This window comes from Lepidochelys olivacea (genome assembly GCF_965140295.1).
Source record: "Lepidochelys olivacea isolate rLepOli2 genome assembly, chromosome: 20".
Lineage (NCBI taxonomy): Eukaryota > Metazoa > Chordata > Testudines > Cheloniidae > Lepidochelys > Lepidochelys olivacea.
This window is the reverse complement of record NC_140430.1, coordinates 14,158,538-14,172,378: the sequence shown is the minus strand read 5'-3', so window position 1 is coordinate 14,172,378 and position 13,841 is coordinate 14,158,538. Positions and strand designations below refer to the sequence as shown.

The 13,841-nt window shown below is 62.6% G+C and overlaps 1 protein-coding gene across 2 annotated transcripts in view; it reads left to right on the top strand.

Annotated features, from left to right (window-relative positions):
- Positions 1-10,171, top strand: part of MAP3K12 (mitogen-activated protein kinase kinase kinase 12) — an 89,923-nt gene extending 79,752 nt beyond the window's left edge. The window contains exons 5-14 of one of the 2 annotated variants that reach the window (XM_084609975.1): positions 541-699; positions 1,718-1,876; positions 2,762-2,870; positions 3,541-3,650; positions 3,909-4,025; positions 5,211-5,348; positions 6,082-6,697; positions 7,829-7,899; positions 8,392-8,605; positions 9,121-10,171. In XM_084609975.1, coding sequence (XP_084466101.1) covers positions 541-699; positions 1,718-1,876; positions 2,762-2,870; positions 3,541-3,650; positions 3,909-4,025; positions 5,211-5,348; positions 6,082-6,697; positions 7,829-7,899; positions 8,392-8,605; positions 9,121-9,219 — 1,792 coding nt within the window. In that variant the 3' untranslated portion in view covers positions 9,220-10,171. Of the gene's footprint in view, positions 1-540; positions 700-1,717; positions 1,877-2,761; positions 2,871-3,540; positions 3,651-3,908; positions 4,026-5,210; positions 5,349-6,081; positions 6,698-7,828; positions 7,900-8,346; positions 8,606-9,120 lie in introns of both variants that reach the window. The other variant, XM_084609974.1, reaches the window with a different exon arrangement.
- Positions 10,172-13,841: the final 3,670 nt, after the last annotated feature.

Sequence of the window (13,841 nt, the reverse complement as noted above, 5' to 3'; positions counted from 1 at the left end):
CACCCTGCACTGCCCCCTGCTGGTGGAGGGATAGCACCCCCCCACCCTGCACTGCCCCCTGCTGGTGGAGGGAATAGCACCCCCCACCTTGCACTGCCCCCTGCTGGTGGAGGGATAGCACCCCCCCACCCTGCACTGCCCCCTGCTGGTGGAGGGAATAGCACCCCCCCACCCTGCACTGCCCCCTGCTGGTGGAGGGGATAGCACCCCCCCCACCCTGCACTGCCCCCTGCTGGTGGAGGGATAGCACCCCCCACCCTGCACTGCCCCCTGCTGGTGGAGGGATAGTACCCCCCCCACCCTGCACTGCCCCCTGCTGGTGGAGGGATAGTACCCCCCCCACCCTGCACTGCCCCCTGCTGGTGGAGGGATAGTACCCCCCACCCTGCACTGCCCCCTGCTGGTGGAGGGATAGTACCCCCCCACCTTGCACTGCCCCCTGCTGGTGGAGGGGATAGCACCCCCCACCCTGCACTGCCCCCTGCTGGTGGAGGGGATAGTACCCCACACTTGTGCTGACCCCCCTTTCCCCACTCCCAGCATGCTGATCACCTACGATGACGTGGTGAAGATCTCGGACTTCGGCACCTCCAAGGAGCTGAGTGACAAGAGCACCAAGATGTCCTTCGCTGGCACTGTGGCCTGGATGGCCCCCGAGGTCATTCGCAACGAGCCTGTCTCTGAGAAGGTCGACATCTGGTGAGCGTGGGGGGCTGGGTGGGGAGGGATGGGGGGAAAGCGGGGGGGTGTGTCCGAGCCCACAGCAAGGATGGGGGGGTTGGAGTTGGGGGGGCTCCTGGCCTAGGGCAGGAACAGGTGGCAGCAGTGGGGGGAGAGGAAGGGATGGGGGTAGGACTTGGGTTGGGGGTTTCATCCCCTGCAACTGGGTGGGAGGGGGGACAGGAGGATCCTGGGAGGAAGATGGATCAGGGGAGGGAGCTGGACTCTAAAGAGTTACAATGCCTCAGTTTCCCACCCCCCTGCCCCGGCTCTGCTTCTGCCCTGCAGCACCTTGAGGTCTGAGCCAGGGGGGGATTTGGGGAGGTCCCACAGAAGTGCTAGATCTGGGGCAGCTGGAGGGGTCACTGGGGGGCAGAAGCTGGGGTTATTTAGTCTGCAGAAGAGAAGAATGAGGGGGGATTTGATAGCTGTTTTCAACCACCTGAAAGGGGGTTCCAAAGAGGATGGCTCTAGACTGTTCTCAATGGTAGCAGATGACAGAACGAGGAGTAATGGTCTCAAGTTGCAGTGGGGGAGGTTTAGGTTGGATATTAGGAAAAACTTTTTCACTAGGAGGGTGGTGAAGCACTGGAATGGGTTACCTAGGGAGGTGGTAGAATCTCCTTCCTTAGTGGTTTTTAAGGTCAGGCTTGACAAAGCCCTGGCTGGGATGATTTAACTGGGAATTGGTCCTGCTTCGAGCAGGGGGTTGGACTAGATGACCTTCTGGGGTCCCTTCCAACCCTGATGTTCTATGATTCTATGATTCTAAGTGTTTGGAGCTGGGGGGAGCTTTTCCATGGTTCGTAGAGTTCTCCCTGTCCTGTCCTGGCCACCAGCTGGCTACCTGCCCAGGCTGGCACCAGCTGCCTCCCCTCCCCATCACCTGGTGCCTTGCAGGGCGTGAGGGCGGAGGAGGGGCTGGGAGGGAGATGCTGATTCTGGTACCCCCCACTGCTGGAGAGCCCCCCACCTCTGCTGACACGTCCCCCCCCAGGTCCTTCGGGGTGGTGCTGTGGGAGCTGCTGACAGGCGAGATCCCCTACAAGGATGTGGACTCCTCGGCCATCATCTGGGGCGTGGGCAGCAACAGCCTGCACCTGCCCGTGCCCTCCGGCTGCCCCGACGGCTTCAAGATCCTACTGCGCCAGTGCTGGTGAGTGCCCCCAGTGACCCCCCCAGTGCTGTTGAGTGCCCCCAGTGACCCCCAGTGCTGGTGAGTCCCCCTGACCCCCAGTGACCCCCCTGAGTGCTGGTGAGTCACCATGACCCCCTGTGCTGGTGAGTACCCCCCAGTGCCCCCCCAGTGCTGGTGAGTCCCCCTGACCCCCAGTGCCCCCCAGTGCTGGTGAGTCCCCCTAACCCCCAGTAATAGTGAGTGCCCTCAGTGACCCCCGCCAGTGCTGGTGAGCTCCCCCTGGCCCCCCAATGACCTCCCAGTGCTGGTGAGTGCCCCCCAACCCCCTAGTGACCCCACCATTGCTAGTGAGTGCCCCCAGTGACCCCCCAGTGCTAGTGAGTCCCACCTGACCCCCAGTCCCACCCCGGTGCTGGTGACCCCCCCGAGTGCTGGTGAGTGCCCCCACTGACCCCCAGTGCTGGTGAGTCCCTGTGACCCCCCATGCTGGCGAGTACTCCCCAGTGACCCCCTGTTCTGGTGAGTCCTCCTGCCCCCCCAGTAATCCCCCTGAGTGCTGGTGAGTGCCCCCCAGCATACTCCACAACAGCCCCCCTGGTGCTGGTGAGCCTGGCCCCAGTCCCCAAGCTGGCAGGAGGCAGGATCCATGGTTCACCCTCCCAGGCTGAGCCCCACAGTGCTGCCCCCTCCCATTACCATGTGGTTCAGATGCAGAGTCAGCCCAGAGCGGAGCAGCTCAATGCCCCTGCCCCCTCACTCCTTCCTTCAGCAGTCCCCCCGGCCAGTGCTACATGCCAGGGGTCTGCTGGTGCCCTATCACCCCACGTGAGCCAGAGGGGCCCAGGCTCCTTGCTGAGGGTCCCTCATCTGCCCCAGGACGCAACCCTGTCTCTGCCCCCCCAGGAACAGCAAACCCCGCAACCGGCCGTCCTTCCGCCAGATCCTGCTGCACCTGGACATCGCCTCGGCCGACGTGCTCTCCACGCCCCAGGAGACCTACTTCAAATCCCAGGTGGGTCCCCCACTGCAGCCCCCCAGGAACCACCCAGCCCCCCACAGCTCCCCCTTCCAGCCCCCTGCACCTGCCCATTCCTCACCACTCCCCTTTCCAGCCCGCCATGCACCGTCCAGCCCCCCACTGCTCCCTCTTCCAGCCCCCCCATGCACCGCCCAGCCCCCACCGCTCCCCCTTCCAGCCCTCCATGCACTGCCCAGCCTCCCACTCTTCCCCCTACCAGCCCCCATGCACCACCCAGCCCCACACCACTCCCCATTCCAGCCCCCATGCACCGCCCAGTCACCCACCATACACCCTCCTAGCCCCCCCACTGCCCCTTCCAGCCCCCATGCACCTACACAGATGCTGCAGCACGCTGTGCTGCAGGGAACAGGGGTGTCTCAGTGGGGGGCTCTCACCCCTTGCAGTCAGTGCTGCCCCCAGTGGCCCAGCAGGGGGTGCTGTTTGGAGGTTTAGCTGTAGAATCACACTCCCTCCCCCCCCACCCCTGCCACCCCTGTGCTTTTTGAAGCCCCCGGGGCAGACCCAGGCCGGGGCTGGGGCAGCAATGAAAGTGCTGAGCCCCCCCGACACGCCCCCCGCAGTGCCCTGCAGGGGGTGCCTGGCCCCATAGAGGGGGTCCCTGTCGTGGGGCCAGGGCTGAGGCCCGTGTCGCCCCCTGCAGGCCGAGTGGCGCGAGGAGGTGAAGCTGCACTTTGAGAAGATCAAGTCGGAGGGGACGTGTCTGCACCGGCTGGAGGAGGAGCTGATCAACCGGCGCCGTGATGAGCTCCGGTCAGGGAGGGCCCGGGGCAGGGGGCAACCCACTGGGGTGGTGGGTGGGGACGGGGCAGGGACCTCCATGGCGGGGAGGATGTCCTGTTCAGATCGGGGGGCAGGGCAGGGCTCGGCCTGGAGGGTGGCACCCCTGGGATGGGGGAAGACACGATCCTCGGAGAGGAGGGGGTGACATCCCATTCTGATGGGGGAGGGGGACCTTTGGCCCCACCTCCAGCTGTGTGATTGACAACTCCCCTGCTGCCCAACCCCCAGGCACGCGCTGGACATCCGGGAGCACTACGAGCGCAAGCTGGAGCGAGCCAACAACCTGTACATGGAGCTCAACTCGCTCATGCTGCAGCTGGAGCTGAAGGAGAAGGAGCTGCTCAGGTGAGGGCAGCCCCCAGCCTGGGGGGTCCAGCCCCCCCATCACTGCCCCCTCAGGGATCCATTACTGCTGATCTGGGGTCCCAGCCTGCCCATCACTGCCCCCCTGCTGAGATCCAGCCCCCCCCCCATCACCACCCCCTGGGAGATCCAGCTCCCCATCACCGCATCCTGCAGGGCTCCAGCCCCCTATCACTGCCCCCTGTGTGGATCCAGCCCCCCCCCATCACCACCCCCTGGGAGATCCAGCCCCCCATCACCGCATCCTGCAGGGCTCCAGCCCCCTATCACTGCCCCCTGTGTGGATCCAGCTCCCTCCCAACACTGCCCCCTGGGAGGCCCAGCCTTCCGATCACCACCTCCTGCTGGGATCCAGCACCCCCCCCAACACTGCCCCCTGGGAGATCCAGCCCCCCATCACCGCATCCTGTGGGGATCCAGCCCCCTATCACTGCCCGCCTGGGAGATCCAGCTCCCCCCCATCATTGCCCCCTGGGGGGCCCAGCCCCTCATCACTACCTCTTGCAGGGATCCACCCCCTCATCACTGTCCCTCTGGGGAGATACATCACCCCATCACCCCCTACTCTGACCCCCCCCCAACACACACGCATGGTCCCTGAAGGGCTGGAACTTGGGGATTCCCCCCCATGAGCTCCCACCCGCTGAGTCCTATGAACTCAGTGAGCTCCCACTGATTTACACCAGCTGAGAGTCTGGCCCCTGCCCCTGCAGGTGTCAGAGGAAGGAGTAATGCTCCCTTCCCACCCCCACTCCCACAACCATCCTCAGGCCAATTTCTTCCTGACCTTGGAGAGGGACAACTTTATGCCTTGGAGCATGAGGGTGAAAGAGCATTAGTCTGATCTGGGCAATGGTGGGGAGGGTGCAGTGCCTGGACCGGGGCTGAGTCTGACGGGGGCCGTACCCGGACCAGGGCTGAGTATGATGGGTGCAGTGCCCAGGCCGGGGAGGAGTCTGACAGGGGCCATGCCCGGGCCAGCGCTGAGTCTGACGGGGGCCGTGCCCGGGCCAGGGCTGATTCTGACGGAGGCTGTGCCTGGGCCAGGGCTGATTCTGATGCAGGCAGTGCCCAGGCAGGGCTGAGTCTGATGGGGGCCGTGCCCGGGCCGGGGCTGATTCTGATGCGGGCAGTGCCCAGGCAGGGCTGACTCTCTCTCCCTGGCAGGCGGGAGCAGGCGCTGGAGAAGAAGTACCCGGGGCTGTTCAAGCCACATGCATCGCGCAGTCTCCTGCACGGCAACACGGTGGAGAAGCTCATCAAGAAGAGGAATGTGCCCCAGAAGCTGTCACCACACAGCAAGCGGTGAGGGGTCCGGCCTGGGGCCGCAGCCACAACCCTCACCTCGGGGTGGAGGGCGGGTCAGGACTCCTGGGTTCTGGCCCTTGCTCACTGTGTTCTGAGGAGGGACAAGCCCCTTCCCCTCTAGAATGACCTGGGGGGGGGGCTGTGAGGCGGAATCACCTCTGGGCACCTGGAGGGAGACTGAGGATCAAGGAGTTGGGGGACGGAGATGGGGGGACTGAGGCTCAGGGAGGTGGGGGAGGGAGATGGCGGGACTGAGGCTCAGGGAGGTGTGGGAGGGAGATGACAGGGCTGAGGCCCAGGGAGGTGGGGGAGGGAGATGGGGGGCTGAGGCTCAGGGAGGTGGGGGGAGGGAGATGAGGGGGTCTGAGGCCCAGGGAGGTGGGGGGCAGGAGATGGGGGGCTGAGGCCCAGGGAGGTGGGGCGAGAAAGCTGGAGGGGAGGGGAGCCGAAGCATTGGAAGTTGTGGGGGGGGCTGAGGCTCAGGAGGGTGGGGGGATGGGAAGTGAGGCACAGGAACATGGGGGAGGGAAGCTGAGGGTGGGGGAACTGAGTTGGGGAAAGCTGGAGGGGGGCTGAGGGATTGGATAGGGGAGGGGCAATTGGCTTGGGGAGAGTGAGGAGATGCAGGGATTGGGGATGGGGAGGGCACCCGGGATCAAAGAGGGGCACAGGAAGTGGGGAGGGGAGGGGGGCAGGGACCGGCCACCCCCCGACCCGTGCTCTCCCGCAGGCCGGACATCCTGAAGACGGAGGTGATCCTGCCCAAACTGGACTCGGCCATTGCCCAGGTGTCGATACCCGCGTGCCAGAAGGGCCCCACCTCGCCGGGCCGGAGCCGCCAGGCCAAGCCGCGCTACCGCAAAGCCAGCGCCAAGGGCAGCTGTGGGGAGCTGACCGGGCCCCGGGCCCCGGAGCCAGCGGATGCGGGGCAGCGGCTGGAGGCCTGCGCCGCCCTACGGGGGCTGCAGCACGACTTGCTGCGCCGGATATCCTCGTCCAGCCCCGACCTCATCAACACCACCCTGGAGGCCGAGGCCAAGAAAGAGGGGGCCCCTGCCGGGCCCGAGTCGCCCCCGGCCGAGCAGCCCCGCAGCGAGACCCCCAGTGAGGACACGGCCTCTGTGCCCTTCTCCAGCAGCCCCGACTCGCCCTCCTCCAAGCAGGGGGCCGTGGGGCCGGCGGACAAGAGCCACCGGCTGTTGGGCCTCGCCCAGAGGCTGCAGCCGGGTGAGGAGCCCGACAAGGAGCCGGGCGTGGCGGGCAAGGCGGGCAAGACCTGTGGGGTGCCGCAGCAGCATCTGACACCCGCAGCGCTGCTCTACCGAGCGGCCGTGACCCGAAGCCAGGTGAGCGCGGCTCAGCGGGGGCTGGGCCTTGGGCAGGGGGCACCAGTGTTGATTTAAATGGGTTGACTGTAGGGAGCAGTAGGGGACTGTTGGTTGTGACACCGATCGCCTGTAGGGGGCGCATGCAGCATAGGTGGGACTGGAACACTGCGCCCAGCTCTGGGGTGTGCATTGCATGGGGGAGATCGGAGGAGCCACAAAACTGGCCGTAGGCTGGAGAAGATGCTGGCAGCGAGGGGCTCAGCAAAATGTGGCTGGAGACGTGCCTCAACCAGGGCTCCTGGGCCCTTCGCGAGGGGAACCAGGCACTATGGGGCTCCTCAGTTGAGTGGGGACTGGGCAGGATGGAAACCAACAGCTTCCAAGAGGGTATTTGGCACCAGTTTGTCCCAGGCAGGGTGATGAGCCCTGGGGCCAGGCTCCCGGGGGAAGGAGGAGGGACAGTGTTCTCCAGCGTTTGGAGGCTGCAGGCCCAGCTGGACTGCCCGTGGGGAAAGGGGGTCAGAGCCAAGTTACTTGGCTCCTGAAGGGGCTGGTGGGGGGAATTGGTTGGCCTGGGCTACCCGGTTTGGCTTGTGCCCCCACATCCCTCAGCATCCCCATCCCTGTGCCCTGCCCCAATCCATCAGCTCCCCTCCCTGTGCCCCACCCCCTCCCTGTGGATCCCCAATCCCTTAGCCCCTCCTTTCCATAATCCCTGTGCCCCTTCCTAGTCTCTGTTCCTTCCCAGTCCCTGTGCTACCCCAGTCCTGGGCTGTCCCCACAGCTCTGCCAGTGCCCCACAATCCTGACGCACAGCCTCCTGCTAGCCCAGCCCTAGGCTAGCCCCACAGTTGTGCTGGAGCCCCTGAAACCCGATCACAGTCCCCTCTGCTAGCCCAGCCCTGAGATTTGGTTGTGCGAGTCGTTTTCATTACCCTCCAAGGGCTGGGCAGAGTGAGTGGGTTGCTGGATCTCATTTGGCTGTCCTGGCTGCCGACAGGCCCTGGGCTGATCCTGCCCTGTGGGCGAGTGGGTGTCCAGGCTCTCCAGGGAAGCCTGTGCCCTCCTGCGCCCATGGGGTTCACAGCAGCCCTGGGGGTGGGGGGCAGGTCCCGCTAATGTGGCTCTTCTCTGCCTTCTGCTCTCCAGAAGCGAGGGGTCTCGTCCGAGGAGGAGGAGGGAGAAGTGGACAGCGAGGGGGAGCTGCCACTGAGGCAGAGGTGGGTACAGGCCTGGGCTCCTGAGCCTTCAGCTCCAGGGCTCGGCCACGTGGCTTTCCTCCCCTCCCATTGACCTGCCGTGCCCGGTGGGCTTGGGCACAGGGCAGGGGTTGCTGTGGCACGTGGGTGTTTGTCACCCTCTAGGGGGCACTGTAATAGTGCCGGAAACTGCTCATGAGCCATGGTCTTAAGCACTAGTCGTTAGAGCTGCGGGGCTAGAAGCCAGGATGCCTGGGTTCTTTTCTCAGTTCTGGGTGGGGAGCATGGGGTCTAGTGGCTAGAAGGGAGGGAGGGGTGGCTAGACACCCCGAACGCCTGGGTTCTATCCCTGGGTCTGTCACCGACCTAGTGTACGGCACTGAGCTCCCTGAAGAGTCTCTGAGCCGCAGTCCCCAGCAGGAAAAACGCTCCCCACCGGTGGGTGATGGGGGGCTGCTCTGCTGACAGGTGGCCCCAGGGGCTGAGCAAGCGTCAGTCGCTGTCCACCTTCAGCTCGGAGAACTTCTCGGACGGGGACGGTGAGGAGGGGAACACGAGCGACGCGTCACCCAGCGGCACCAACACGGGGGAGCGCTCCGATGACATGCTCTCACAGAGCTCCGAGATCCCGCTCGACGCCCTGGCCCACTCCGACGGCCTGTCCGAGAAGGAGGCTGCTGTCCAGCAAGTCAAGAGCCAGCTCAGCGCTGAGCAGAACATCGCTGAGGTGAGTGCCCCGCCCTGCTGAGGGCTGCGGGGGCATGAGGGGGGTGGGGACCCAGTGTCCCCCTGCCGGGCCGCTCTGCAGTGCAAGCGGCTCAAGGAGGGTGGGGTCCCAAGTGCTCCCCCTGCTGGGGGCTCTGACATGCAGGGGGCTGAAGGGGGGGGGTCACAAGTGCTTCCCCTCTTGGGGACTGTGGGGGGGGGGGTACAACGGGTTTGGGGGAGGGGAGTCCCGCGTGCTCCCCCTGCTGGGGGATGTGGAAAGTGCCAGGGATTCCAGGGGACGGTGTAGGGGCTCCAAGAACCACTGGGTTGGTGATGCCCATAAGAACGAGCCCCGGATTCATCAGGACTTGCCCAGCATCTTGCCCCTCAGAGGGGCCCATCTGCCCTGGGAGATCCCATTGGGCGGAGGTGGAGCAGCGGTTTGGTTTGGCATGGGGTGGGGGTGTGCCAGCTCCCTCTCCCCCCCCCCCCAATCTGTGCTCTGATCTTGCCTCTTCCCCGGCTCTGGACCAGAACCCCTCCGTGTACGAGGACTCGGACTGTGACAGCACCGAACTGGACCACTCGGGCAGTGGAGACACACACAGACAGCCAGCAGCCCCCAGCTCGTGATGGCCCGGCCCACCCCCCCCGCGAGGTTGTACAGACCCCCAGATATTTATATAAATAATCTATAAATCTCTATATAAAGCTATATAATGTATAATCTACCCCGAGGCAGCGCCGGAGCCAGCCGGAGCAGCCCATGCACTGAATTCACCTCGGTCCTGATGGACAGACTGAGGGGGGTGGGGGGAGGAAATCTCTGGGGTGCTTGGGGGTTAGCCTTGCACAGCTGGAGATCACGAAATGCCCCATGGCGTCGGACTCCTGGCCAGAAGGGCCCCGCGGCACTCGTGCCAGCTCAGAGCAGAACTGGCCCATGACCGGCAGTGTCTGGGAACAGGACCATGATGCACTGGGAGAGCAGCTGGGATGCAGGGAAGATAATCCCTCCTAAACGATCTGCAAAGCTCAACTCGAGAGAGGAGAGATGTGGTGCTGTCCCGGCACTTATCCCGTTGGCGGGCTGGGTCCGGCCAGGAGTTCGACAGGAGCTGGAGAGGACGGGCAGGCAGCGTGGTACCCTGCGGGCGGAGGTGTGCGGGTTGCTACATCATAGAGATCGTGTGGAAGCTCCTTCGAGAACAAGCAAAGCCCAGCAGAGCAACCAACCACCTCCAAGATCTGCCCAGGGCAGCAACGCACCAGGCTGGGGCAGAACCTCGAGCTGACCCGCCCTCAGGGGCAGAACTGCGACCCCAGCCAGCCCCTGCTCCTGCTCCCAGGCAGATCCTAGATCCAAACCTCCTGCTCCACACCAGCCGCCCCCGTTCCCCATCTCAGCACCAAGCAAGTCTGCCCCTGCCCCAGGTTGCAGCGGTGCTGCCGGCTTTCCGGCCAAGGGAGGATGGGGTGGCTGCGCTGCCTCCTGCTGGTAGCCACATGCACTGCACTTTTTGTTGGTGTTAATTTATTTTAAACGAATGTTTACATTTGCACTTGTGTCCTGGTTGGAACAAGGAGGGGGTGGAGCTTGGGGGTGGGACTTAAAGGGTGGGCTCTGTGGGGCTCCTGATGCCTCTGAGCCCCTGTTGTGTTTGGGGGGGCAACCCCCTTCCCCCCTTTATGTAGATGCATCCCTCCTGCTGGGCTGTTTCTCAGGTGAAAGTTCCCCCACCCCAGCACCCCTTTCCTCCTGGAACTGTTTGTCCTTGCTGCTGAGTGTTTGGGCCCCTTGGGCAGCCCCCGCAGTGCAGCTGTGGGGAGCAATGAGGATGGCTGGGAGGGGCAAGCCCAGCATCTGATTGGTGTGGGCTAGCCCTCCCCAAAACCCCAGTGCTCCATGCAAATGCCGGGTTTGTGCGTGATCAGCATCAGCCCTGCTGGGCCTTAGGACATGGCCCCAGGCTGTACGGGTTGGGCACCAAGCAGCTCAATGGGCTACTGGCTGTCATGCTGGTAGAGACCCATGGGCTGGTTGGCCCCTGTCAGAAACCCAGCTACAGTCCCTGTGCCTCCCCTCCCAGCAAGAATCTTTCCATGGCCCTGGGGGGAAGGGTGCACTGTCCCTGCCCCAACCTGGGGCAGAGCGCTGGCTATCCAAGCTAGCAGGGGGTGGGAGTGAGGTTTCTTATAGCTCCTGCCCACCAGGCCTGAGCTTCGTGCCTGTTTTAGCCTTGCTTGATGGGGCATGTTTCAGCAGGCACCTCCTGGGGGTTCTGTATGTCCTACATAATAGCATTACAAAGGAAAACCACAGGGGACAGCCCCACATGCCATCAGTCAAAGCTCCCAGTTTCCCGGGGTAGCCTAGGGTCCCAGCAAGGGGGCAGGTGGTGGGGTGGGGGGCTGTGGCTGTCAACTAACTGACCCCCAATCCCATGTAGCACATTCACCAGCATTGGACTAACCTGCCCCACCCATGCCTGCTCTCGGGCCAGCATGGCTGCCACTCAGATTGTGCCAGGCCATGGGCTGTGCTCCGCTGGTACCTATGGGAGTTTTTCTGGCAGGGTGCTGCAGGGCCAAGTTCCCCAGCCAGTCAGGTTTGTGGCTAAGTTGGTGGCAGCCTGTAGGCAATCAGCCATGGCATCTCCCCACAGGCAGGCCCACTGGCTGGCACATGGAGCTTTGCTGCTGCATGTTGCTTTCTGGCCACAGGGAAGCTTCCCCTCCCCCCAAAAAATCCACACCTGGCCCCTCTCAGACACCAAAACAGAGGGTAGGCCAGTTGCATCTCTTGTCTGCCCCTTGCAGGGGAAAAGGAGCATGTTTTGTGCTGGTCATGCACCTGCCCCCCAACGCCCCTGCCTCAGCGAGCTCACACGCTAATAGAGACAGTTAGTCCCAGTGGCTAAATCCCTTGCCTGGGACCCTGAAGGCCTTCTCTAGCTCAGCCACATGCCTGCTGGGTGACCTCAGGCAAATTGTTTCCCTTCCCCTGCCTCAGTTTCCCTATCTGTACAATGAGGCTCACGCTATGACCCTGTTTTGCAAAGACAATAGCTGGGTATTAACTCAACAAGTGGGCAGGATGGGAAACAGCAGCCCAGCCAGGGGCCTTGCCCTGAAAACGTCACCCAACAGGTCAAGTGGTAGACTGAGGAGCAGCTTCCTGGGGCTGATAGTGCTTTAGTAGCCCATGCTGCCTCTCAGTTGTTTGTAGCAATTCCTTCAGGGCCAGGCTGACCCCTGTGCACCAGCAACCGAGGCCCCCCAGAAGCCTGAGGGGCCAGGGGAGAAATAGATCATGGCCAAGAGGTAGTGCTGAGTGAAATTTTTTGACCCAAACTCTTTTAGGGGCATGGGGCTGAAAAAGGCAGATTTGGGGACACCCAAGTGGTTTGCCACTTTGTGTTGGTGTCACTGACATTGGTTCCCACTTCAGAAAAAAAAACATGAAACTTGTGTTTCAAAATGACATTTTGGTCCCAAATCCCACCCTTGTCTAGCCCAGCCCCAGCATGGTGCTTATCCCTTTGGGTTCTCCCCAGGGGCCTGCTCCTGCTCCCTCCCCACACACACTCCAAACATCTGCTTCTGGCTCCTGTCCATGCATTGCACTGCAGGACTGCAGCTGAGCGGCAGGGCTGAGAGCCCTGGCTGCACCTGGCCTAAAGGTGGTCATCTGTCCAGTGGTTCTGCCCTGCCCGCAGAGGGAGCTGGGAAGGAAAAGGCTGGAGCCAGACTTGCTGACCTGCCGTCCCCACTCCTACAGGCACTTACCTATTCACCATATGCAGAGAGGATGGAGTGCTCCATGGTCCAGCCCCAGGCAGCATGGACCATGGGGAGGTGGAGAGAGGAAGCCCCATTCCTGGCAGCAGTGGGAAAGGATTGAACAGCAGGTGCACAGCACTGTCCTGGGCTCTCCAGAGCCAGGCAATGGCTAGGCCTGGGCCACAGCCCAGAGAAGTCTTTCAGGTAGCCAGGCTGCTAAGAAAGCTCCATCAGGCAAGAGCTAAGCTTTGCCAGGTGACAGCAGCACCTGGCTGTGCTCCTGGAGGATGGGGGGGAGTGGGGGGTGGCCAGAACTGCACCCAGGCTGTTCCGGTCATTGCCTCTAACAGTTGCAGCCAGTAGGAGTTCCTGTAGGCCAGTGGGGGACAGGCAGCCAGATCTGTAACCCAGTTGCCATGTAGCTTGCTGGCTGTGCATGAAGCTCTCTGTACAGCAGCTTTCTCTACAAGGGCAGTTTTCTAGCACTTGGGGTGGGGGGCACGTAGAGCAGCTCCAGGAGGGATACCACTTGGTGGATTATGAGAAAACTCAGCTCCATTTGAGAAGGTGTTTAAAGCTGCACCCAGCTAGTCCTGGTGCATCAGAACCTTGAGCACTGCATGCGGAAGATCTGATGAGCCTGAAACCAACTGGACATTTTAGTCTATAGCCTCTTGCCTGCAGCTGTCAGATGCAGCCCTCACCCAGGCTTTGCTCCACAAATCCCCATTCAGGGCTGCTTCCCCAGAGAGCTAGGTTCTTCCCTCCAGCCTGCTGTCCTTAACACAAATCTCTTCCTTGCCCCTGCCCCTATTTCCCAGGGGGCATGGAGGGGAGATAGCCATGGGGAGATCCCACCCTACCCCACTTTGGTCATTCTTCCTGTGGAAGGCAAGTTCTCACTCCCTCAGGCGAAGCCATACCTCAACCAGTTGGGATACCTGTTCTCTACACCTCTGTGACATGCATCAGTGTAAGATAGCTCCTGGATGTAGCCTGTCCGTATGGTTCGACCACTGCTAGATGAGTAATGACACCACTGATTTCAATTAAAGACCATTTTGTATTGAAAGTGCTGGCAGGTGTGTTATTGATGCCGCAGGGCTGGGAAGGATGGCACCCCACTGGCCCATGAGTCTCCTTGGGCCACAGCTGGCAGATGAAGTAGGGGCTAGCAACCTGGGCATCAGAGGCTACCAAGCTATTTTCAGTACAACTGAAGACAAAAGTCAGTTTTGGCATTTTAGGCCTGTGCTTTGCTGGAGCAGGCAAGTCTAGCCCTGTTCTTGGGGTGAAGGTGAGTGGTGTTAAGGCCTGAGCCCTTAGCCCCAAAAGGGCAGATTTCCTCCCCGAAACTGACAGCACAAGGCTATTCTAACTGGAGAGGGGTGCAGGCCACACCCCAGCATTTAAAACCAATGTTGTTTGGGGGAGTAAACCTGTCAGGAGGCCTTGCCCTCCGGCCTCACCTC